The sequence below is a fragment of the Chlamydotis macqueenii genome, chromosome Z, assembly GCF_036417535.1.
Source record: "Chlamydotis macqueenii isolate bChlMac1 chromosome Z, bChlMac1.mat, whole genome shotgun sequence".
Lineage (NCBI taxonomy): Eukaryota > Metazoa > Chordata > Aves > Otidiformes > Otididae > Chlamydotis > Chlamydotis macqueenii.
The window spans coordinates 2,481,760-2,507,027 of record NC_141593.1 but is presented as its reverse complement, the minus strand read 5'-3'; the positions used below and the strand labels follow the sequence as shown (position 1 = coordinate 2,507,027).

Here is a 25,268-nt window from a genome sequence, read left to right as displayed (position 1 = left end):
TCACTGCATGCACTGTAATTAACACATTGGTGTTGGATCCCTCAGCGGGCTGGCACTTCATGCACTGGTTTATACTGGTGGTTTATGCTGCTTTTTTGGTCTTTTTTTGTGGCAGGGAACAACAGTCATGTGCACAGCTCAGCCACCACTGCTGCTCTGCAGCTACCAGGAGCCGTGGATGCAAGACACCCCAGAGCTAACAACACCATTTGTTGTGCCTTTCACTCAGCCAAATTATTCTGCATTTGCCAGATTGCTGCTGTGTGCTGTTCAGATCGCAGGCCTGCAGCACAGGAAGAAATATTTTAGGAAATTATTTGCATTTGAATACCTGTGTCTCCTTTATCACCAAAGATATTAATGAAGACATCCGCATCTGTTCCACTGCCGCTAACTTCACCGGTAAAAACTCGGACCACGTATTTGTTGACTGCAAGGAGAGAGACAGAAATCCCAATACGTTAATAACTCAATGGCTTGACACAAAATAACACAAACTAATTCAGGATGTGCTGATGCTGTCTTGAAAGCATGTCTGAATCACGGCTCCTGGATTCCGTACACTGACCCTCTCCTCTACAAGAGGAATGAAATCCATAGGCAGAGCTCTGACACTGGGTGTTCACTACCCGGGGAAAGAAGAGATCACTCGGTTCCTGGCCTTGACACTGAAAGTGGAAATAGATGAGAGGAAGTTGCAAATTTTGATGTTGGTATATGGCCATTAAATGAACTTGGACCTAAACACCAACCTTGCTTTTTCAAAACATCAATGAGTTACAGAGCCAACTATCTGCCCAGGCTCAGACCTGACCCTTCTGGTCCAAATGCTGTCCTAGAGCTATTTTTGCCGCTTTGCTTATATTAAACCTGGCTGGTGACAACATTTTGAGGAAAGGTCAGTCACACAGCATGAGCAAAAAAAATCAAAGGTGACCACCCTGTTACTCTACCCAGTTTAAAATAAAAAGAAAAATCCGGTCCTTTCCATTTTAACGGAGAAACAGGAGCAAAGGCAGGAGCTGTCACGTTACGAAGCTACATCACGTGTACAGCACCAACCAATGCAAAAATCATGCAGGTGAGCTGCACCACAAACATTTCACACACACTGTGTCAGTGAGTTTGAGAAGCAAGGTCTTCAGAGGGATCAGGATGGGACTAACGGCTCTAAAGGACAGCAAGGGTGAGCTCAGATTCTTTTGAAATGAGTGAGGAAACTCCCATGGCCTTCAGTGTGACTCTAGCTGGGGCAAACACGAGAAACTTTCAAAATCTACTGCCAAAGTCTACCCAGCTGCCTCATTCCTCCAAGCAACCTGAACCATGACAGATGTCAACGGCCACATCTCTGGCAGAACTAGTGCTGGAGATGGAGAGCAAAACACTAAACAAAACTGATAGAGATTAATGCAAAATCTACTACCAAACAGTTCATGATGTCATATATGCCCTCAACAGAGGGTTTGTCATATTCTGTTATTGAGCCCTGGCTAGCTGGTACTGCAAGCTCTGTGTTATGTCACCTTTTTATTTCTGAGTCCTGGGCAGGATGCTTCTGCAAAAGGGACAAATTCACAGTCCACATCACACATACCTCCCTTGCTAAAATAAAACTTTTTGCGCTGTGATCCATGGTGAGCAACTTTTTTTCCCTTTGGCAGGTGCAAAGTTAGGGGAGAAGCTTGTCTGGGCTTCCCAGCCAACACCAGAAATGAAATCCCTCAGGAGCTACAGATACCACAAACCCTGGGTCACCTGCCTCCTCCACCGTAATCAGCATATATTTAAAAATATTCCAAAAGACAGCAGACACTTTGGTGCACATGCTCCCCCTGAGGCAGAGGATGTGAGAGCAAGCGTATGAAAAGTGGTTGTTGGACCAGCCCCTGAATTACAAAGATGCGCTCAGCTCCCTGGGTGAGGAGCACAAGGGCAGAGCTCAAACAGAAGGGAAAATCACCTGCCATGGTTTAATGAATGCGCTCTGAAAAGGCTTAAAATTGAGCCGACATTCTTGGCGCCCCATCACAAAACATGCCATTACAAATAAAATAATAATGATAAAAGTGCAATAAATACTAAACAACAAGAAAGAGCAGGACAGAGCCCAGCTCAGACAAGAGAGAAAATACCGTAATGTTTCTCTTTAACTCTTTTGCCTCGGTTCATAGAGCTCCTACAACCTGCCAGCACCAAAGGATTTCATTTGCATTAACTAAGGATGGAGAAGGTGCAATTTACAGCTCCCATTTGGCCACAAAGCTGCTCTAACTAAAAGTGACCCATTGTACACTGGGATTTTTAATCACAGACCACATTTTTCAAGAAGCTTTGCTTTTTGCACCTCCTCTAGAATATTTATTCTGATGTCAGTGATTAATTTTCCACTCCATTTTTCAGGGGCCAGAAGAACCTGATGGGATAAAAGGACCCACAAAAGGACAAGCATCAGCAGCTGAAATTAGATTACCCTTGTAGGACCAGGCTTTATGCCTCTGAAGTGTAGACCAGAAGGATGCCTGAACACATGCAGAGCACCAAGGGGGAGATGTGGAGAACAAGTCACTGAAGAGGAATCAGCAGCAGTGACCAAAAACAAGACAGGAAGGTCACCTTTTACAGCTTCTGCAGAAATACATCTGTCCAGCCAGCAAAACCCAGGTAAAATTGTTTGCCAGACTCTGGTAAAATTATCTACCAGATCCAATGACTTGGAATATTTTTCAAGATTGCTCTATTTCAGATCTAAGATTTATCATGACATCATTTGACAACCTTCTCAGAACACCAAGTGCTCCCAAGGGCCCTCCACACACGGTGTTGTGTCAGACTGTCAGCACGGAGACTCCCATGATGGAGCCCTGCAGAGCTGGGCAATGTGTTGGGTTGTCACTTTGGGCTGGTGGCAATCCCAGGGCACTCTGCCGAAAGGGTTTTATGTTGTCCCTTAAAATGTAAGCAAGGTTGAGGTGCATGACATGCGCTTGCATGCCTCTTCTCCATGGTCCTTGCCAGATATTCCACAGGCAAAGCTACACCAGGAATGTTAGTGGTCCTTGGCTTAGGTCATAGCTCATCCCTGCCTCACGGACCACAGGGTCATGCCTCGTGTGTGATCACCAGGTCTTTCCCTTCATTGTTTTTTTTTCTATATTCCCAACTCTGAAACCGTGTGCACTCAAGCCAGGTCCCACACATGCCCCACTCAGCTCTGCATGCCGGACAATTTTAGTCCCATCACCTTCCGGAAGGAAACAGGATTATTCCTGAACTATGCTGAATTTTTGCCAGTGCTGTCTCCCTCTCTGAGCAATTCAACGCTCAGCTGCAGCAGAGAGAGCAGCTCTTCGTTCTGCTCAGGGGTCCTTCTGTGCTTCATACATCAGCACATCTTACAGAATCACACGGTGGATGTGCATATTTAAATAGAAAGGGATGCTACCGCTCAAAAAGGCCGTGAGGATTCAGCTGCTAGAAGCATGCAGGAAAAGGCTCTCATTGCACCCAGGCAGAGATCTGGCTGAAGTCAAGCACTCTTCATTTTAAGCATGGGTGGATGTTGTTCCCTGTTCTGTAAGCCCTTAATCATGCATTATTGAAAACAGCAACATCATCTTTTCAAAAATACCCACTTGGCTTTTTTTAACCTCAATACACGGCTCTGAGTTCATCTGCAAAACAGAGATCAAGATGTTGCCTAGATATTCTTCTGTTTTTTTTTTTTTCCCTGAATGCTTCTCCTAGCACAGGGAACATGCAAAATGCTAATGTACGGCTGGTGAAAGCTGTGACTCCATCTAGCAGTGCAGGCTTGCTGCAGCACAGGGATGGGGAAGGGAGCCTTCCTAGATATCAAATTAGCAGCTTTGGAAGCACGAACTGAAAGATGCCAAGAGCAGAACAGCTAACAAAAATTCAGCAGCAAGAGCAGTAACTATTTTCTGCTTTCTTTCCCCTTCCCATTGCAACACACAAGCGCAAGAGTCCTGTACGGTTACAGCACCTTCCTTTCCTTTACAGCCTTACAGCTCCATTAGAGACAATCCAGCTCCCCCTGATGCCTCTCATCCAACGTGCTGATACACACACAGCCATCCCAAGAAGGCTTGCGGAGACGTTGCCAGGATGCCATCCCAGGGAAGCAGTGGGGTGTCACTAACTGATATGACCCCACTGCATTAATTTAGCAGAGGTGTGACAGTCAAGCAGCTCATCTGTTACTAATCAACTCAGCCACAGCTTTCATCAGCTAAAAGGAAAGATTAATAATGCACCGTGGGATAGAGTCAGGCTCCTTCCACCGAGAGCCAGGGGGTTTATTTTGGTGAAGGGCACTCCTGACACTGCTCCTGGGGGAGGAAGGGCATGGGGCCGCAGCCCTCCCACCTCCCAGCACTGATCGCAGGCTGCCTACATCCAGGCTGGTCCCCCTGCCATCTCCATCCCAAGGAGACAGGGTGCAGCCCTACCCCAACATCTCGCCCAGGATTTTTTTGTCCAGCTCCAACATCCCTGGGTGCCTCCAACCACGGAAAACACACGGACGCATCCCAGCCCCATCCTGCCACCTGCAAGCTCCATCTGACTGCTCAGCCACGTGATATTCATCGGTTACTGCCATTTATTTAGCAATATGGTATCATGGTCACCTGAAATGCCATAGGATGGGATTGCCTAAGGAAACCTCGTAGCAAATATTATCTGGGGCATTGGATAGAGTGTTTACACACAAGCTGCTGAGCTCATAGCAGCAGGAGCACTGGATTTAGGCAAGGGAACAAAGTCAACCTTGCTTCATTATCTTGAGTTATCACCTCCCGCAGGGCACAGCGAATTCCCTGCTAGACATCCCTGCCTACCTCCCTTCCGCACAGCGCACCACGGAGCAAGCCAGCAGCGCAGCATCCAACGGCTGAGGAATGCCACAGCCTTCAGAAAGAAAACACACAGAGGGAGCTGAGTCGTAGGCAGCAATGGATTCTTCTCATAAGGCAACTTCTAGCAATTATCCTTCTGTTTTCACAGTGCTCCCAAGGGTGGCAATGTTGAAGATCCTGCCTGAGCAGGCAGATTTCAGAAAGGGGTGGGGGGAATGGGTAGGGGAGAAGCACCGCTACTGTCTCTGAATTGCTGCTGGCAAAGAAATACATTTGTGGTTAGTACGAAAAGCAAAAAAAAATTTGTTGCTCGAGGCAGGGGCAAGGGGCTGGATCTGCAGGCAAGGCGAAGTTTGAACCAGTCTACCACAGCCTTTTTGCACATTCTCGGGAAGGTGGGTTGATGTCCGCACGCCCTGGTTCCTCACTGTCGGAACATGTTGGTCGTTCCAGCTCACCAGAAGCTGTCTGACAAAATCTCCTCTTGAAGGAAAGCTCTGACTTATCAAAATGGAAGCTCCTTTATACTACTTCTGACAGCGTACTCCTCAGGGGCATCTTGGTCAGAACAAACTTCAAAGGTCAGACAGCATACGGTTAGGGCACAAACATGCTCGATTCACCGCAAGCTTTTGAATTTTGTTCTCATCTGTCCTGGGAGAGAATCCATTCCACCAGGCTAACACCATCTCTTCCCAGATGAGATTCTCCTGACTTTCTGGGGGGAAGCCAAGTGCAAGGTCCTGCATGTGGGTTGGGGCAATCCCAAGTACAAATACAGTCTGGGTGGAGAATGGATGGAGAGCAGCCCTGAGGAGAAGGACTTGGGGGTGCTCGTGGATGATAAGCTCAACATGAGCCGGCAATGCGCCCTTGCAGCCCAGAAGGGCAACCGCATCCTGGGCTGCATCAAGAGGAGTGTGGCCAGCAGGTCGAGGGAGGTGATTCTCCCCCTCTACTCTGCCCTGGTGAGACCCCACCTGCAGCGCTGCGTCCAGCTCTGGAGCCCCCAACATCAGAAGGACGTGGAGCTGCTGGAGAGGGTCCAGAGGAGGCCACACAGATGATGAGAGGGCTCAAGCACCTGTGCTGTGAGGCCAGGCTCAGAAAGCTGGGGCTGTTCAGCCTGGAAAAGGCTCCAGGGAGACCTTAGAGCGGCCTTCCAGTACCTAAAGGGGGCTACAGGAAAGATGGAGAGAAACTCTTCAGTAGGGCCTGTTGTGACAGGACAAGGGGTAATGGTTTCAAAATAGAGGGAGGTAGATTTAGTTTAGATATTAGGAAAAATTTTTTTACACTGGAACAGGTTGCCCAGTTTCCCTGGAGACATTCCAGGCCAGGTTGGATGGGGGTCTGAGCAACCTGATCTGGTTGGAGATGTTCAAGCTCCTTGCAGTGGGCTTGGACGGGATGGACTTTAAAGGTCCCTTCCAACCCAAACAATTCTGTGATTCTGTGATTCTGGTGGAGACGCCTTACTGCATTTTCACACACAGCACTATCTCTGCAAACACTGCAGAGAAGAAAACTCACCCAGCCCCAATCATTACACCTCTCTCTACTGCGCTAGCAGGGACCTTGGAGACAGCTATGCAGAGCAAGAGATAGTAAGAACCTAAAGCAACTCCTGTAAAAGCAGAAGAGCCCTGCTGAGTTCTCCAGGAGCCAGCTCAGTCTCAAAAGCACAGCTTGTTCTTGCACGAAGCAGCTGCACACAGTTAACGAAGAACTTTTTTTCCCCATCCAGGAAAGGGTGGAATTCAAATGGTTGGTTTAGAGCTTGCAAATAATTAATCTCTGTCAAGAGTAATCGACAACTATCTTTCTTAATGAGCTGCGCCTTCAGGGGCGGTGAAAAGCTCCTTAAACCAAGGGTTCAAACTGGAAACACAGATTACAAGCACACTTGGCACGCAGGGGATGTTGATGAAGAAAGAGCTTCGCATTGCTTTTGGCCATGAGCACCCCTGCCAAAACCTGGTGTTTGTGGAGGAGGAACACTGAAGAACCTTTGCATGGCTTTGAGGTGCACGTCGTCAGAGGCAGCATCGGGGAGACAAGGCTGGTGTGACCCCAGATCGGCATTTCATAATCTCAGAAGAGCTCCCTTAAAGTGTGTTCTTAAGAAAGAGATGTTATGACTGCCACTCAAAGAGGCATAAGACATGGGAAAATTAAACTGTTCTGTTTGCTCTGCTGATTATTGCATTATCCTCAACCACTGCCTTGTGCCCCTCCTATAAAGTGAACTTAGCCACTTCGTCTCCCCTTCCAGCCCCAAGATCACAAGATCCAGCCCCATTTTGCGTGGCTCTTACGTGAAATCAAAGTATGCATCAAAACAGTTAATATATTAGGATTCAGCCGGGATCATCCCTCTGCAGAGCCTATGAGAGGCAATCTACCACATGCAGGAGTCATTGCTTGCAGGCTATGCTAAACTGATGTTCCTACTGCGACTTCAAAGTGACGATGACATTTCTAAGCGAGCTTTAAACGACCTTGCTCAAGAGACAATAGTGGTTTAGTTGCAGAGGCATGGAGCTTAGCAGGTGGCAACCCACCTTCTGACAGTGGTGCGAAAATCCTTGTTCATCTAATTCTCCAAGATTTCTCATTGTTTTTCATTAGTTCAGGCCTAGAGTGGGAGCCCATGAGAAAAAAAAAAAAAGGCAGACATTTCACAAAAGAAATATCCACTTCCTGCTTTAGTCAGAACTGCTATTATCAAAACCGGGGAAATCACTGAAAATAACCTCTTGGGCAAAACATTTCTGCTTAGAACCAAGAGTAAAATAATTTTACAGTACCATTTAAAATCATATTGTTATCACTGTACTTCAGTCTTGCTTTGTATAAATAATATATTTAAATAAAGTTACTTTCTTGCAAAACTGATAGTTGAAATAATTACAGTATCTAGACATAATTGGTCAAAATTATCCCATATCTTCACAAACATCTTTTGCTATCTGTTTTGTATTGGATATATATGGATCCAACGTATTGGACACATAGAGATGTCTCATGCCTCTCCAAATTTTTTTCTCTTGAAACATGAGTTTCTTTATAAGAACTACAAATCTCTACTTTATTCTCATTTTTGAGCTCTGTGCATCTTGTCTTCCTAGTGGTTTACAAGTCACCAGTGTTACTTTTTATTTCTGCATTTCAGTTTCTCATTGCCCTTACCTATCCTTAGAGACAAAACAACAGGCAAAAAAAAATACGTTACAAATAAAATGTCCACAGCTGCCTTGTTTTAGACGTGGTGATATAAGATGGGCAAAGTTTGCAGGGAGAGTAAAATCCTTATTAGACCAACTGAAGTATTTCTGAAAACAAAACAAAACAACCCAAAAAACCACCAGACATTTTTGGATACTCAGTGTGCCAGACAGCATGACTTTTTTTTTCTCGGTGATATCAATGGGGTAGTAAAAGTTATTACTCCCTCTACAAACCTTGTTTATTGAATATCTCAGCATGCAGCAAGACCTCATCCTTAATACAGGGGGTATTCACCATTATTCAAAAGTAAACAACTAATATTTATCTCATAAATATATTTAACTGCATTTTCCTGTGCTAATTATACATTTCCAGTTCTCAACGTAAATAAAGATGAGTTCTGACGAGCAGGCAACACCTATAAATTTCATTCCCCTCACATTCTACATGCTCAGAAATAATCTTTTCAGCTTTTCTGATCAAGAAAGTTTCCAAAATACGACACTTATTTTGAATCACGACTGAGCAGAGACAGGAGAGAGACCAGTCCCACTCTCCAGGCCTGCTACTTTGTAAAATGAGGCTGCAAAGCCCACAGGGCATCATCACCAACCAGTGCCTCACATCCGAAACGCTGCTTCTTATCAGAGCTTCTAGTGCCAGTATATTATTGAGAAATATCGGCCACAGCTTCAGTCCAGATCCAATCCAGCCCGGAGGGACATGTGTTTCCTTTTGGGACAGGAAGGATTTAGCTACTGACTCAAAGTCAAGCATGTGCTTCAATACCTGCTGCCCCAAATGTTTCCTCAAGCTACAGCCAGGTTGGTGCCTCATAAGCCTTAAGCCAGCCAGCATTAAAACTCTGGACAATAAACCATGAAATCTTAACACAAACCTCCTTTGCAGAGGAAAGAAATAACACAGCTCATATTGCCAGCTCAAATATATGAGTTTTAGGTCCTAGTGGATCTAAAAACCTCAGAGTATATCTCAGGCATGTTAACTCTGCACGTGCTTGCACAGAGGCTCTCGAAGGCACACCAGGCAGAGAAGTCCACCACAGGCTGCTGCTTTGTGTACACAAACTGCCTTCATAACGCCTACACGGACTGCCTTTCCTGCCTTCAAAGGAAACAGTGGTCTTCTCCTCTGACCCACCATGAACACAAAGTGTCCAAGTCTCCTCGGGTGATCTCATTAGCTCTGCCCCAGACAAGGACAGACAAATAATTCAGAGAAACTTGTGAAAGACTAATGGATTGGGGCTGACCTGCAACTTGATCGGCTGAGCTTCTCTCATTTGTAATTATAATAAATATTGTTCTCATTTTTCAAAGGCGAGACTACCCCCTGCATGCACAAGCACACGGGCACATTTCACCACTCATCTGCCTTTACAGGAATCCAGTTCCAAATCGCTCAGTGTGACCTTACAGCCATTACCCCTTAGGATATACCCATGCAAACTCTTAGATGCACCATACATCACCCCCAAATCAGGCCAGAATGGACACAACCACCGACCTTCCAGTTCAAAGCTGGTTCTTGTCTCAGCAAGGCAGAAAACTCATGTCTGCCTGCAAAACACCATGCAGAGGTAGCCCTAGATACAGCACAGCTACACCTGATCTGGTCTTGTGACCCGTTTTTGACATAATATGAATAGTAATAAAAACCAATAGACGACCACTGGAAAAAATAAAGGCAACACAATAATGTTGGATGCTCCCATCCTCAAGGTCTGGATGTCCCGTGCACTGTGACGGCCCTGTTCCTCAGTACTGTGCCGTGTTACGCACCCATTATAAACCCATTCATTATTCACAGACCAAATAAGACTAAACTTTACCCAGAAAAAGTAGAGAATGGAGGAGTTTTACAGTCTGAGGTCACACACGTGGTTCTGTCCTACTGTGAATATTGCAGCCTTGAAACAGTTTGCATGAGCTACTGTCCCATGCAAATTTATAGCCCATCATGTATAATCTTGAGCAATTCCAGGGCGCTGATGGCCACAGAGCCAGCTGGAAATCAGTCCTTGGCTCCGAACCTCATTTGCAACTGGCAGGTCGGCAAGACTTGACCAAAATTTGACAGAATAGTATAAATTGCAATCACATAGAAAACTGAATTAAGGTATCTGTGCTCTTGAACATGGTTGCAAAGACCAGGTGAGTAAAGGCACCCTTTGAAAAATGAATATTCCTGCTTTCTGTCAGTAAAAAGTGAGTATAGAGAATTGTTTTGATTAGTGAGAGATTTCAAGGGTAATCAAGAGCAGCCAATATGGGTTGGTGGTACCTAACCACAACTTTTTCCCCTGCTCTGAGGAAAACAGGAGGTCACACTGCAGAGAGACTAGCCTAACGTCAACCAGTTAAATCATGATAACAGCCTGTTGTTGTCCCAGAGAGAAGATGGCCCACGGATAATTAATATATCATCTAACCCAACCAAATCTCAGCTTCTTTTATGAATTAGGACAAAAGGTAGCCTTGCAAAAATATTCCAGTATTATGTCTTGAGACACCCTTCAATCCACCTGAAGACCAAATCTCAGGAGCCCTTGCTTCCCAGCTGGGTCATAAAAGCTGTACCCCTCACAGGCAGGGACGGAGAAAGACGCAGCCCTGGTGTCCCACCTCAGTGGGTGCAGAGCAGCTCCAGGGCTGCAAGCCACCAGGGAAAGCGGAGTGAAGTCCAACCAAATGAGAGTCACCATGGGGTGGGAGACACAAGGTTCTATCTACAGAGTGGCGTGAGCGATTCACGGCCAGTCTGCAGATACCAGACAACAGGTTGAAAATAGGCTTCCAAATTTCACCTGCTTTTGCATCTCTGCTGGGTCAGTAATTCTTATTAGTGCAGCTACAAGCTATGCTCTCCTCCCCCACAGCTCTCGTAGGACACCAGACACCCTCAGAGTGATCCAAAACCCACAACACTCAAAGGAAAACCAGCACCTGACTTCAGCTTTGAGCCGGTTCCCTGCATAAAAGCACACAGTCATACAATCCTAAGGCTTAATAAACTCAAGCGAAGCAGCATAAGGCTGAACAATAGCCCTTCCTTGTAATTAATACCTGTAATGTAAATTAATCCAGGCTGCCTATAGCAGGTGCTGGGTAAATAAGAATCTCTGGCACTATCACTGTCAAAGGGCCATGGGCATACGATGCCGTGCATGTGAATACAGGGAATAGAGGTTTATTCAAGCAGGAACACTTAAAATGTAACCTGTTCTCCTGGAGAAATGTGTGGCATTCAACAGGGAACCTGACAGGAGCCATTTTATTCAGGTAAGTAAATGCAATCGCCCAGGCATCTGCAATCACTAAGTATTCCTGCCACCCTTGGTAACTCTATCTGGATCATGAAAAGAACTCTACTTTTTTTGTGTGTGTGTCCAGTTTTTCAATTATACATTGACTATTTTTCAAAACATACTCTTTTTTTTTCATTTTTAATAATGTCTCTATTTTTTTACTTTAAATAAAACTCTTCAAAGCCTACAGGGTCCTGTGTTGGCCTTTGGCCCAACCAAGAAAGAGGCTGAGTCTTCCCATGGCTTGATAGGTTTTGGTTCAAGCATCAACAATCCCCTTCAAACGTGCTGCAAATGTCTCTACAGAGCTTCAACAAAGCAAAGAATACGACAAAGCATCATTTAATTTTTCTCCAGTCCACATCCCGCACATCTCACAGAGAAGATACACATCCTAGCCGTGACCTCAGGAGAGGAAGGTGAATCCTTATGACAAAGATGAGAAAGCTCTCCAGGAGATCAGAAGCTGAAGATGTTGCAGGAGAGGGAACATGGAAGAAACTTGTTTGGTTACCTCCAAAAACATACCAAACTCTGGAAGTGAATGGAGCATAACAGCAAAGCACAAGACTAAGGTCTGTAACAACAGTGCCTGGGCGGTTTACAAAGAAGAACTAAAGAAAAAGGGGAACAATGACTGAAGGCACATCCAAAAAGGAGAAGAGTACGGCACTGAACAGTGCTAACAGGAACACAGACTTCAGAGGGAGTAACTAATCCTTCTTTACAAGCACATAAAATCACCAAACCACATAATTATTCATTTGTCTAGTAGCCTGGAAAATATTAATACACAAAGAGTAAACACCACTATTTAATCCATTTGCAAGGAAAAAAAAAAGCCAACCAAGTTTAGGGCAAATGACTTGTTTGTAGAAAGAATATCATATCACAATCTCATTTCAGACCTTTATGGATCCAGAGGGAGCCAAATGAATTCAGATAAATTTACATTTGCAGTTGACAGTTCACCTCAGCAGCCTGAGAATGTTTATCGTTCATTAATTATGGTTCAAGGGGAACTGCAACTTGAGATAGCTGAGCTAACCCTCTCCTCTTACAGATTCAGACCTGCCGCCTGGAAGGCATCCAACCCTTCACCCGTGCCTCTGGCCTCAGCCCAGCTCCATGCATTTATACCGACGGCCGCAGAGCATCCAGCCCGTGCCACTCAAAAGTGCCCTTTTCTATCTCATAAAGGTGATGAGAACAGAGACATTGACAAACGCCTGGTTAAATCTCTTCTTTCATACTCTTAAGGCAGGAGAAAACTTATTTGTATTTGTCTGGGACTTGGCACATAGTGAGCTGTTGATCTACAACCCAAAACCACTTATGCAGAAGAGCTAGCGCATGGGACTAGATTTTTGGCTACAGCAGTTTTGTTGGAGCTGGACTGATTTTTACCAGCTAAGGGTTTAGCCCACAAATCTTTTCCTTCTGAGAGACAGGTGTTGAACAGGATGGAGGAAATCACACGCATTCCTTTGAATCACCTCTCCCAGGCAGGAGCAAGAATAAATTCAGAGAAACTGTGATATCAGTTAGAGGTCTATTAAGATTGAATGGTTGACTTGCTCCTCGAGGGAACCTCTCCTTAATTGTGTATTACTTTGACTCATCCACTACCTTCTGCTGTCCCTCCTGCCCCTCGAGTGTCCTTAACTCTTCCATTTCACAAACTGAACAGATTAAAGAGCAGCAAAGGACTTTGGCACACACAGCCCCGTCAGTAACGGGGTGGGTTTTTGGCAGAGCGTCTCCAGACGTTATCTCATTCCCCTGTGGCATCCACCCTGGCGAGGTCTGCATTTATAAAATGCTCCCAGATACATTTCTTGTCAACGGATATTATTTGTGCATGCTAACTCACATGTAGCATCTTTTAATACTTGTATCTTGAACATACTAAACTGGTTTAGGAGATTGTATCTTAATAGAGCAAAATTATTTAATAATTCAGGAACAAAAAATGTCATGATCTATTGTTTCGCTGTTAATGTCAAACAGGATCTCAATAGAAATATAAATACTTTGCTCTTCTAGAGCATCCATCAATGCTCAAAGCACTGTATTAAGTCTGGCAACAAGCCATTTTTACCAAAAAAAAAAAAAAAACCCCAAAAAAACTCCAAAGTGGTCATGTCAACAACACTAGTCCAAGAATTTTAACACTTATTCTCAGAGAGATGTAATACTAGCAAAAACACAAGTCTCCCCTCTTTTGCACCAAACTGTACCTCTCCTTTTCCTCAGACCTGTGGCTAGTGGTGCGTGTGCTTCACTTTCCATGCCCAAGTTAAACTCCCAGAAAGGAACAGTGCATTGGTGAGGTCATCAGGAAAACACAACTCAGTTTCCTCATTAGCACTTTTTAGATAAACTACTGACATGCCACCTGAGGCTGGTTTGCTGGCTCCACTTTCACATCTCCATCGTCTTCCCACTCACGTTACATGCGCCATACCTCACCACATGGCCTACACGCTGATATCAACTTGGGAGTACATGTCTGGTTTGCAAGCTGTCCTGGCTTCATTTCAACATCATTAGCTTAAAACCACTCTGAAAAATAGGCACCAGTTCAATATGGATATCATACACATACAGTAAACCGGTGTAGCATTACAGCGAGAGGGTTGGCTTGTTTATGGAAATTTCCTGCAGGTCATCACCAGAACCTAGAAACATTTAATTTTATACACAGGACTGCAACCACACTGTCTCTTCTGATAATACAAAATGATACAGGCTACCTCTTCCAGGCTGCGATGCCTCTCATTTACGTGTAGCCATTTAACCTAACTTAGTCATTGCGGATCCTTCAGCACGCAACCAATGAGCAGAGCTTCTCCAAACAGTGATTTATCCCAGCCTAAGATGTCACGTCTATCATTGGAAGAAGGAATTACCCTCTGGAGGCATCTTGCATCTTCCCATTTCTCTCTCTACCAACTACAAAAACTCAAATTAGCGTAGACTATGCCATTACCTTTTATATGGCTGAAGTAATCTGAAAGCAACCCTGTCCTTTCTGACAAGGCACCAGAAAGCCAAGCTTTTTGGAAAACCCTTACTTTTGGGCACATCCATGGGATTCAGGCTGCCGATGAGGTCTCTGACATACAGTCCATCCCCGTCCTCCTTGCTCAACCAGTTATTGCAGGGAAAGTAAAAGCGGAGGTGAGGTCTGTTCATGTCAGTCACAATCACGCGGTCAAGGAACCAGCCGGCATTCAGTCCGGTGTTATCATGCTCAATCCTAGAGGAAGAACAACCCTGGATTTGATATTTTGATTAAGACTGGCCACTAGCACTATAATTCTGTGGAATACTTTATATTAGACAAGGCTAGAGCAACTATACACAAAATGCTTGTTTATAGCTGTCTATCCAAAGTGTTTCATAGGACTTACGGGCTTTTACAGGGTATTTTTAAAATAACAACCTTCTCTGTCTATTTGTGGGCAGATATAGGTGTGTCTGTGGGCTGTTATCTGCATCTGGATGCACACAAACATACACGCACCTGCATGTTCATTCAACATATGTATTCATTCACGTTACATTGCATATCTAAAACGTAAGTGACTCTCCTCCCACCCTGTATCCCTCCTGCTGTTTTTTCATCTTACTTTCTTTTATTCACCTTTTCCCATTTTCTCAGCTTTCTTTGTACTACTTACTAATTTTTAATTTTATATAGGTCAGGCAGATGGTGGTTAAATGCAATAATTATCATTTACATTACATTAATTTAGCAAAATAGGATAGCAAACTCCATTTACCTCCATTGGGACATAAAGCCAATCCTAAACACGTTCCTCTGTGACTGCATATGACAGAAACAGAATTCTTGGTGGGAAGCGTGGATAGTTATAGGTAATATCGTAGGTGATTTCACACCTCAGTTAAATCTGAGGCATTAGACAAGCTTTTACCACCCCTTAACTTCACCTTAATAAGAGCATAGTAACAAATAACGAATAAAACATGGCAACGTTACAGCCTCTACAGCCTGACATTCGATTAGCACCTCGCAGAGCAGGTACCGTGGTAGTAACGTTGTACGAGTACCTTATTTTCTTTATTTGTCCAACGTTGTTGGTTTTTATTCGGAACACATCTGTTTTGCTCCTCTCAAAGGCCGTGCTGCTCCTGTAATACACATGCATCAAAGGCTACGGTGAGAAAACAGCAACCTTGTCAGCAAGCACGCCTCATGGCCTGACAGAGTGCTAGCGTTTAAGGATGAAGAAATGTCATTTCTAGCACTGAATAAACCTACTTTTCAATGTCCTCTTTCCTGTGACAAGTTTTAGATAGCTCTGAGTACTGACATTTAACAGGCTTTTTCCTTTCTTGAGCTCTAAGAGTCCCTCCAGAAACCGAGACGGAAGCTTTGGGGGAAATGCAATGCTGGCCCAAGCAGATGCAAACCTTGGATCACATTCCATATCACCTCCAAGAACAAAACATGACAAAGGTTTTTCAAAATCCTAACTAAATCACCACTAGATGTAAGAGCTGGGGCAGTCTCTAAGACTTTCCCATCAGTAAGTGTCTCTCAGAGGTGTCTAAAAATAATCTTTGGTGAAGATATTTCAAGGCAGTGCCAATGAAGCAAAAGTTAAGTAAAGAACTCCAACTCTTTGGTAACATCTCGTCTGTGGTTCCTCAACTCTGCTGGCCCACCCATTGGTTGCTAAAATGTAGACATAATAGCAAAAAACACGGAGATGTTTTGGGCTGCTCCCCTCCAGGGTGGCTAGAAAGTGTTCATTTAGAGCAGTCAAGTCAGAGATTCATTTCACCCTTATCAACCAGCCCTTTTCAGCCAACAAATGTGGAAGACTGGTGAATCTGGACCCCTGCACAGCTACCTCAACTGCTTTACAGGGCCTCAATATGCTTTCAATCTCTGTTTTCCGCTTCCAGAGGAGTCCTCTACTGCCATCCTAGCCCCTGGCCACCACTGGACCCACTCTTGGTGATGGAGCAAAGGGGCTCCACAGTCTGGTGTGTTCCTTGCAGAGCTGCAGATCTGTCCAGAGCTCAGCCAGCGATAAAAGCATCCAACTGCATCAAATGTTTCTTTCCACGCCCATCTTTCAATATTTTTTTAATGACCACTGAAACTTCCTTTACAGCTGTCTCCTACAATTTATATCTCATTTAAAGCAAAACAACTGTAAGAAGGTGACAAATTTGATCCTTTTGTGAAATGTTAAGTGTGCAGTTTGTATTTCACAGGTGCAAGTGGAAGGCAACATAAAGTATATTGGCCCAAGTCAAGGGATGTAGAATTTAATTCCCAGTTCTGCCTCTAGCCTGTGGTGTGATCTTTGGCAAGAACCTTCATTCTTTTTAAGCTCATGTTTTCCATAAAAACACTATGAATAACATCAAGGCAAAACCCATCCTTGCTCTGAAGACACAGCCTCTCCCACCAGCCCTCCCTGATGGACCCTGATTTCACCCGGGCCACTAAGCATTGCTACAGATGATTAAACACAGCAAAATCCACAAGTCATTAAAATGAACAAGAAACCACAGCACTTCAGCAGCATAAAGCCGCAGTGACAAGCAGCTTGTACTCAGAAAGTTAATGAATATTAATAATCTGAACAAGGGGCTTCAGTTTTGTTCAGCTCTGTTCTCTACATCATTGAAGGATCTGCACACGCCTTAGTTTAAAGGTTATTTCATGTTCTGCAGCCTTCCTCCTCCTCCTCCGTTCTGGTATTCCAGATACCGCGGCCAGGAGCATCACTGCTACATGAAAAGGCTAAAAGAAGTAACCTTGCCGTGAAGACAAGAGACAATTAAATCCAGCCCAGCCTCCCCCAACCTGGCTGTCGGAGAGAAAACAGTCAGTGAGTGCAAGGCAATTAGTCTGTCAGGCTTAAGCAAGCATTGTAATGACAGCGGCTTCTCCCCCCATCAGCTCCGGAGATCGATGCAGTGCTGCAGATTGCTACGGAGATGGCATAAAAGTATTAAATTAGACTAATTAGCCCAAAGCTCTCAGCACAGCGGTCCCAGTGGCTGCTGGTTTACCAGCAGTCCCACCACTGTGTCAGGCTGTTTCGGTCACTGGGATGGTTGGGGAGGAAACCCACTGCTGGAGGAGCACCGAGTGGGCATCCGAAAGCACCCACCCAGCAGATGCTTCACGCATCTTGAAAGAGCTCGGGGAAGCACTTGGGAAACGTGATGTAGTTCATCAGTCGAGCTCCTGGGAAGTCCTGCTATCAGAAGGTCATACGAATTTGATAAGTTTCTTCCCTTGAGATGGATATGCAGCATCAACAGCACAGAAAAGGGGAATGCTTTAAGGAAAAATCCAGTCCTTCCTTCTAGCATTGCCAATTAAATAGGAAGAGAGAAATTGAGGGAATATCCCACAAGGAATGGCTATACTGAAGTTCAGCCAAAAAAAAAAAAGAAAGAGAGGGAGAGAAGGAGAAATTACAGCTGGGCCATGTCAGAGTCTGGTCCAGGCTAGGGCTGGGGTTAGAAATTCACAGCATGATTACCATAAGGAACTCGTTACACCAAACAATGCAGCACGCTGGCTTGCACAGCTCCAGTGACAAATAAAGCAAGGGAAAAAAAAAAATCTGACTTGGAAACTGCAGCACTAAGTTTCCAATGTTCAGGATTGACTGGGTTCAGAGCCTGGAACTGGGCACAGCTCTAAGCTTAGTCTAAAAATCAGCAGAATTTCACTCGGAATCCCATCATTTGGCTGGTATACCAGACTAGGGCAACTTCAGAAATAGGTTTCAATCTGTTGTAGTGTCTTATCCAATTTCTGTTTAAGAAACGTCCAAGGAATTTCACTGAAAAATATTACATGAAATTCTCAAATATTTTTTGTATCTGAAAGCATTTTCAGATTATTTTGGTTGAATGATTGCCTGCAGGCTTCACTCCTCATGGTACTGCAAATGTACAATGATCTAGAGCACTATGTCTCCTCTTTGGGTAAGTCTCATTGCTAAAAAGCACCACAAGAACTAGTGCACATTTGAGCACAGTATTTATAAATCCCTGCGTGCATCTCTTCTGTAGGCTGTTGGCACAGACAACAGAGCCAGTGTCATGACATCTTCGCTACTACTTGGTACGTTGACAGTAAGAAACTATCAATGATGTAATTTTAAATGTAAAAGTACAGAAAATGAACATTTGTGGTAGTAAAGGACTGTTAAAAAAAAATAGAGGGACATAACAAGAGTTAGTCTCACCACCTAAATGAAAGTCATATTTGAAATTGAAATTTTGAGTCTCTGTAGAAAGTAGTCTTCACTTCTAACCAGCTAACAGCATCCTTTCCAGAGCTGAGCTTTTAGGAACAGAGGGAAAACCTAGATACTGATCACAGCAGAGGCATAAAAATAATAACCTTTAGCAGTGATGGAGTAACCTGAACCAATTTAGCTTTGAATCACTGCATTAATGATCATTTAAATTGCCTTTGTATCAGGTGTTTTATCTGGCAATGCTTTGTACAGACAGAACCGCCTGCAACAGTGCCGTGCACAACAGTGCACAGAAGCACAAAGTGTAACTGTGGATGTCAGTTCAAACAAAATTTTAAAGATGCTCCACTAAATCATCAGAGTCAGTTCTTGGTGGCATCTCCCCACATCCCTGCCCACAGGTCCTCCTGCTCCTGCCACTGATGTTTAGCAGCAGCAGGAGGGAGCTTGGTACCAGGGCGACCTTTCAGAAGGTCGCACAGCAAAAACCTACAGCCTGCTACTCGCTAGGGAAAAAATAATGCCGTTTGGATGACCAGCTATCTCACAGGGGGCAAGTTCCTCATGGACTAGGGGTAGGTTTGACATACAGAGGTGGCAGGGATGAGCAGTGGTCTATCCCTGCTGTTTTCCTGGCTTGACAGTGCAGACAGCTTTGCTCATCCTCAGCTTATCCAATACACATTATGAGCTGCGTGAATCTGTGTTATCAGGCCTCCGGCTAAGACGGCAGCATGCCAGAAGATGCAAAAAGATATTGAAAAAAACGCTTACTGTGTATTCGCCTCATTCATCTTTTTCTTCTTACACATCCACTATCCATCACTCCTGGAGAGAGGACACTGGCCTGGATGGACTTACAGACAAACTGCAAAAACACACAATATGTTCAAACCGCATTTACTCTTAATGCAGGGCTCCAACAGCAGCATCATTAACCTCCTTCTTGGAGCAAGGAATACTCCAGGGAGTTTGGTCTGCAAATATTTTGCCAAGACTGTTGTCATGAAGCTGACAACATCAGTCAACGGGTGGCTGGAAATACGATGTAAAGGCAGCGTGCTTCCAAAAATACTCCAGATGGAGAAGAATCTAGCTGAAAAGAACAGCGACTGCAAATGTCTCTGTACCAAGGACATTATTTCCTTTTTCTACCAATAACCAGCAGAAAGAATCCTGCTTAAACAAGCACAGAAGGATTAGTGAAAAAAAACTGTTCCCCTTGGAAGGATTTAACTAAATGAGACAAATTGCTCAGGGGTGTAGCAGCGTGATGACACCCAGGAGCCAAACACCAGCCCAAAATTTTGAGAGCCCATGTCTGAACTTACCCTGAAACATGACAAAATGCCATGGGGCACATTGAAATGGCCCCTGCCTCATCCATAAGCGTTCCTAGTAGAGATTTCGATAGCCTTAATGGCATGTGTTGGGTACATGCTCCATCACTTTGTATCACATGGACAAGCAGTATCTTAATATCAGATTTCATCTCTGATGGCATGATTTGCATAAAGAAAATAAAAGAGCGGTATTTAATTTAGGTAATCATAGCTATGCTTTATGGCTCTGTTATCTGCAATTTGGTGGTTATTTTGCGAAGAAACTGTATACAAAGCAGATAGCACCATCAATCACAATGCAAAGGTTGCTCAGCATTTCCTAATACCAAATTACATTTTTAATTGCACCTACTTTGACAACTTTGAGGGCAAATTTTGCTTCACTGAAAATTTGTATCCCATTCCCATGGAGAAATATTTTTGAAAAATCTAAAGAGAATGAGGTCAGGCATTTTTAAGACTGGAATTAATGAGTTGAAGATCGGGTCAGGACTTTGAGCAAGGCAGAAAGGTTGAGTTTGTTTCACAAAGACACCTTATACTGTGGGGAAAACTGGCCAGGTTTTACAGTCTGAAAAGTGCTCCTGGCACTTGATCAGCAGGGAGCTGGTCTATCAGCTCAATTCCCTTAAAATCTGCGTGTTTTGAGTAAATTCCTGTTTCTCCCTCTAAGGCTTGACCTTCCTTGTAGCACCACCAGCTGTTACACACGTAGCTGCAGCTGGATTATAATTTATATATACATTAGTTCTACCGGCTCTTACCGTTGGGTTGTTCAACATCACTACCCAAGCACCCTCTCAGGTGATTTTTGTTCCTGAAATGCTAGATGCAGGCCAGCCAACAAGCCTGAGCAAGAGAGAAAAGGAATTTCCCACTTTGTTTCTTTTTCAGAAGCGAATATAGACTCCAAAGCATGCTGTCACTTAACGCTGCCACAGATCGTTAAGTCTTCAAAGAGTAAGTGCTGCAGATTTGTACAGGCATAAATCAGGGTACGGTTAGATACATAAGAAGCTTTAAAAGAGGAAATATCCCTCGTCATTAAAAGAAAAAGTGTTGCAAATCATCTCTGAAGAAGTGCTTCAGCAGCGATGTGAGAAGTCTTCCTCTGCCGCATTTGGGGTTCATTGGCTTCCTAGCCTGAACAACCCCTTCTACACCAACTTTCTAACACTTCCTAACTCATTATATTAACTAACCAGAGTAAATAAGCTTGGTTCCCTTTATTTGTTCATTTATTCCAGAGCTGTTAAACAATAAAAGCAGGTCTTCTGCAACTCAGTTTGGCTCAGATGTAGTAGAGCTATAGCATTAGCATCCTCTGAAGACCACCACATAGGTACTCTGCATTTCATCTGTATTTTCTGGCATTAGGAACACGAAAAGCTCTGTATAGTGACTTAAGACCAGGTAGAAGGAACGGTTGCTACATCTTTTCTACCTTTTTTTTTTTAAAGAAAAAATCTCCCTATGAATATTTATTGCAGTCATCACAGGCAGGACCAGGTAGGCCTGACGCTGAAAAGTGGATTCGCTTACACCATCAATAAATAAATAAATTTGCCACCAAACACAGTGAATGAGCTGTCAGCAGCATTCCTGGCTGAGTTTTGCTTTTGGTCCTCAGGCCCAGCATGGTGGAAAACACATGAGCAAGGAGAAATAAAATGCTGTGGAGGATCAGCACTGTTTGGACAGCGCTGGGCCATGGAGAAGCAGCTCGTGCCTGTAGGAACAGTCTCAGCTGCTGCCAAAACACCGCTGAGCAGTGCCTTGCTGTCCACCCGTGTGTCTGTGATGCAGCCCGTGGAAAGAAACCTGGGTTTGGTAGCGCTTTTAGAGTCTGGCTGAGCTGTAGCTGGTGCAGGATGGCAGGTGGGGATGCAAAGAGTTTCATGAGCTGGGTTTCTAAGCGGAATTTTACCAAAAGCAGCCGGGGCTGAACAGCACTTTGACAGCATCTATCCACCACCTCCAGCACCAGTGGGGAGGCTTTACTGTCCCTTTAAACCGTCAGAGAGCAAATGCAGAGGAAGATTTATTCCAGTCCCTCCCAGACCCAAACACTGCTTGGCCAAACCTCCTGGCCTAAATAAATGCATCTTTTGGGACGGAATTTGGGTGCTGCCACTTCCAGAACTGATGCTCCTTCCGACAAGTTATGATGAAGATTTGGGTCTGTTTTTCACAGTTACCTTATTGTCAGCCTATGTTAAAAACACAGGGTATTTTGTCAGCTTGTCGTGCCTCCCCTTTACTGTGCGTGACAAAAAGATCTGAAATGTCATCTACTTCACTACCAGCACACAATCACAAACGAAATAAGAGAAGCCTATTCTAACCAGAAGCTGAAAAGGTAGTACCATCTCTAGGCAATGCATGATATTTTAGCTTTCTGTCATACACTGGGAAATGTAAACACCTATAAAATGTCATGCATTTGCAGTCATAAGTGAACTCGTGTAAACATTTTGTTGAAAGATACATGAGATTCCATCCTTTTGCCATATTCATGAAGCTGCATAATAAATTTGGGGGCAAACTGACTATTTCCATGGTTTGCTTCACATTTAGGGGAAAAGACTATCAATTAAACAGATCCGCAGACAACTCCCACGCTCAGACTAGCTTTTCTCTCGCAGCTCCTCGACGAAGCACTGTAACGCGCCAGACTTTGCGTAGAGAGGCAGAAATTTCGCTGATGTTTGGAAAACCCCCAATGGAAAGCTGTAGTTGCAGTTCTAGCAGTCACCTCCTACGGGACCAGTTTTAAGAGCCCTGAGGTACGAAAGGTTGGCTTGCCACACCTTTCATCCTTGCTTAACGACACCTCAGCCATCTGCTCTCTGCAGCAACAGGGACCAAGCCCAGAAAACTAACCCAGGCCTGAACAAGCTCAGATGGCTGCTGCTGCAACCTAAAAAACATCTCCTTTCTTTCTTTCTGTCACAAAAAAAAAATAGTGGCAAGCCCAGAAGGAAAGAGCAGGCAGCAAAGACGACTTGTACAACAAGTAGCTCTTTTAAGGTCACAGCTGATTAAGAAATCTATTATGGGCATCTCTTGACTTCTCTAAAGGGTATACAGTATTTTTTTTTTTAAATAATATTGGATTCTTTCCATAGCCACGTGCAGAAGAGCACTTTTACAATTAAATGGCTCTTTACGGAAATGCTGACCACAAGAAAAAAAAAACTCCCTGGAAAGCAGATGCTGCTTTGATGACTTTGTCACATACTACGGGGCAGGTTTGGGTGCTAGAAGCTCTTTCCCGAGCAGAGCCGCTGCTGCTCCCAGCTCTGCCACTGACCTGCTATGGGAATGTCATCTTCTACCTCCTCACCTCAGTTTCCTTCTCTGTTAAATCAAGAGAAACGGTATTCCGCTTTATGAGTTCACTGAGATGTCTGGATAAAAATCACAGAACAGAGATGAACCTTTTTGTATAGATATATAATATACAATCAGCAAGTTCTCCCTGGTGCTTCTAGGGGTGCTGGGATAATAAAACTCCTTTGCCTAGCTCTGATTTCTGAATTTCAAATATGGCAAACAGGGCTGAAATTTCATGTATTTTCTTTACCATTCCCATATCATTTTCTTTACAGACTCTCATGTTTGAGTTGCTTCACTGGGAAGAGAAGCTCTTTTGAGGGTAAAATTTAAAATAGCTGCAGGTACCTCTTGTCGGTGCTGTAGAAATGGAGAAAATGTGAAGTTACCGTGTGACCTTAGCATAGGATTAATAATTCTGAAGCACATTTTCAAGAAAACCAAAACAATAAGAACACTGAAAACCTGAGACACTAGACCCCATGGAGAAGGGATTTCTGCTTTATCTTGGTGCAATTGTCTGGCTAAGGGGAAATTAGTACACGCAGAGCTGGGACTTTGTTAAAAGTCACCTTGTTTTCGTGGGAATTGAGCACCTGCTGGCCCTGATGCTTGCTATTTTTTTTTTTAAAAAAAAGCTATCAAGTGAGTCAAAAGCCTCGTAGTAGGTTCTTAAATTATAAAATATGGTTTCTATTAATTTCAACATAGTGGTAAGAATTGAGAAGTTGCATCCAGTTGCACTGACACTGGCATTAGCTGGAGGAAAATAGAGCAGTGCCACCACAGTGATGTGCAAACACAGCGGTGTGCTACCGAGCATACAGCAGGTAGGATGGGAATGGTGTAAATTGGGAAGCAGCTTAAATTCTTCCATTTCTGCTTGCCTCAGATTTCCTATGGCTGGATGTGGGTGGTTACCCACATAACAACATTACTTCAAACCCACTGAGTTACTGTTCAGAAACATTTGAGGACACTTATCTCTGTACCTGACTTAGCACGGAGACCTCAGTGGGATTTAGGCATGCGAACATGGCCCATCATGCCCACTCCAACAAGCAATGAATATTCTCAGCCTTTAAATTAAAAGCTTAAATATAAGCTTTAAGAAAAGCAAGTATCCTCGCACCTTGCAAGTGTGAGCCTTATATAATATGGATCTGAACACACATTTCCACCTACAGAAATGAATGCAGGTTTGCAAGGGATTTGGTAAGAAATATGTAATGGCAAAAATTCAGATTTCCCTGGTGATCTCGAAATACCTTTTAGACTTATTCCCTCTGCATCCATCAGCACAATATTGCGTTTCATCAAAATGCAATAAAAGTTACAGAAGAACAGGCCTCAAAGATATAGATTTTCTTCCAGATACTCACTTGCTTGTGAGATGAGTCTTGGGAGTAATCCCAAGCTCTCCAAAGAGAGTAACAAAGACGTTGGCATCGGTTCCTGCTCCCCGGACATCTCCTGTCACTGTCACCACTTCGTAAACTGTGGAAGGAAAGAAGAAAGATCAGGACAACAGGAGAAATCCCTCACCCTGTACACGATGGATCGAAGTCATCCCCAAACCTGAGCTGAAATACAGACCCCCAGAGATGGATCTCTGCACCCACCACCGGAACAAATCCTTCTCTTGGACAGGCCATAGTCACTGCTAAGGATCAACACAACTGGTGAAAATCATCACATTGAACTAAAACATCAGCAGAAAGGGATTGAGTTAGGACAGATTTTGCTGAAAATAACACACTTCTCTGTGAACACATCACCTTTCCTACCATAATGCATGTACATGTCTTGCATATAACAGATGAATTTATGTGAAGTGTTAGAGTGAAGCCGTTAAGCCATTTTTCATTTATGCACACATCAA

At 44.0% G+C, this 25,268-nt stretch overlaps 1 protein-coding gene across 1 annotated transcript in view; it reads right to left on the bottom strand.

Annotated features, from left to right (window-relative positions):
* Positions 1-24,893, bottom strand: part of LOXHD1 (lipoxygenase homology PLAT domains 1) — a gene marked incomplete at its 5' end in the record, with an annotated part of 126,386 nt that extends 101,493 nt beyond the window's left edge. The window contains 4 exons of the mRNA XM_086770808.1: positions 332-430; positions 14,517-14,701; positions 15,517-15,597; positions 24,769-24,893. Coding sequence (XP_086626934.1) covers positions 332-430; positions 14,517-14,701; positions 15,517-15,597; positions 24,769-24,893 — 490 coding nt within the window. The remainder of the gene's footprint in view (positions 1-331; positions 431-14,516; positions 14,702-15,516; positions 15,598-24,768) is intronic.
* Positions 24,894-25,268: the final 375 nt, after the last annotated feature.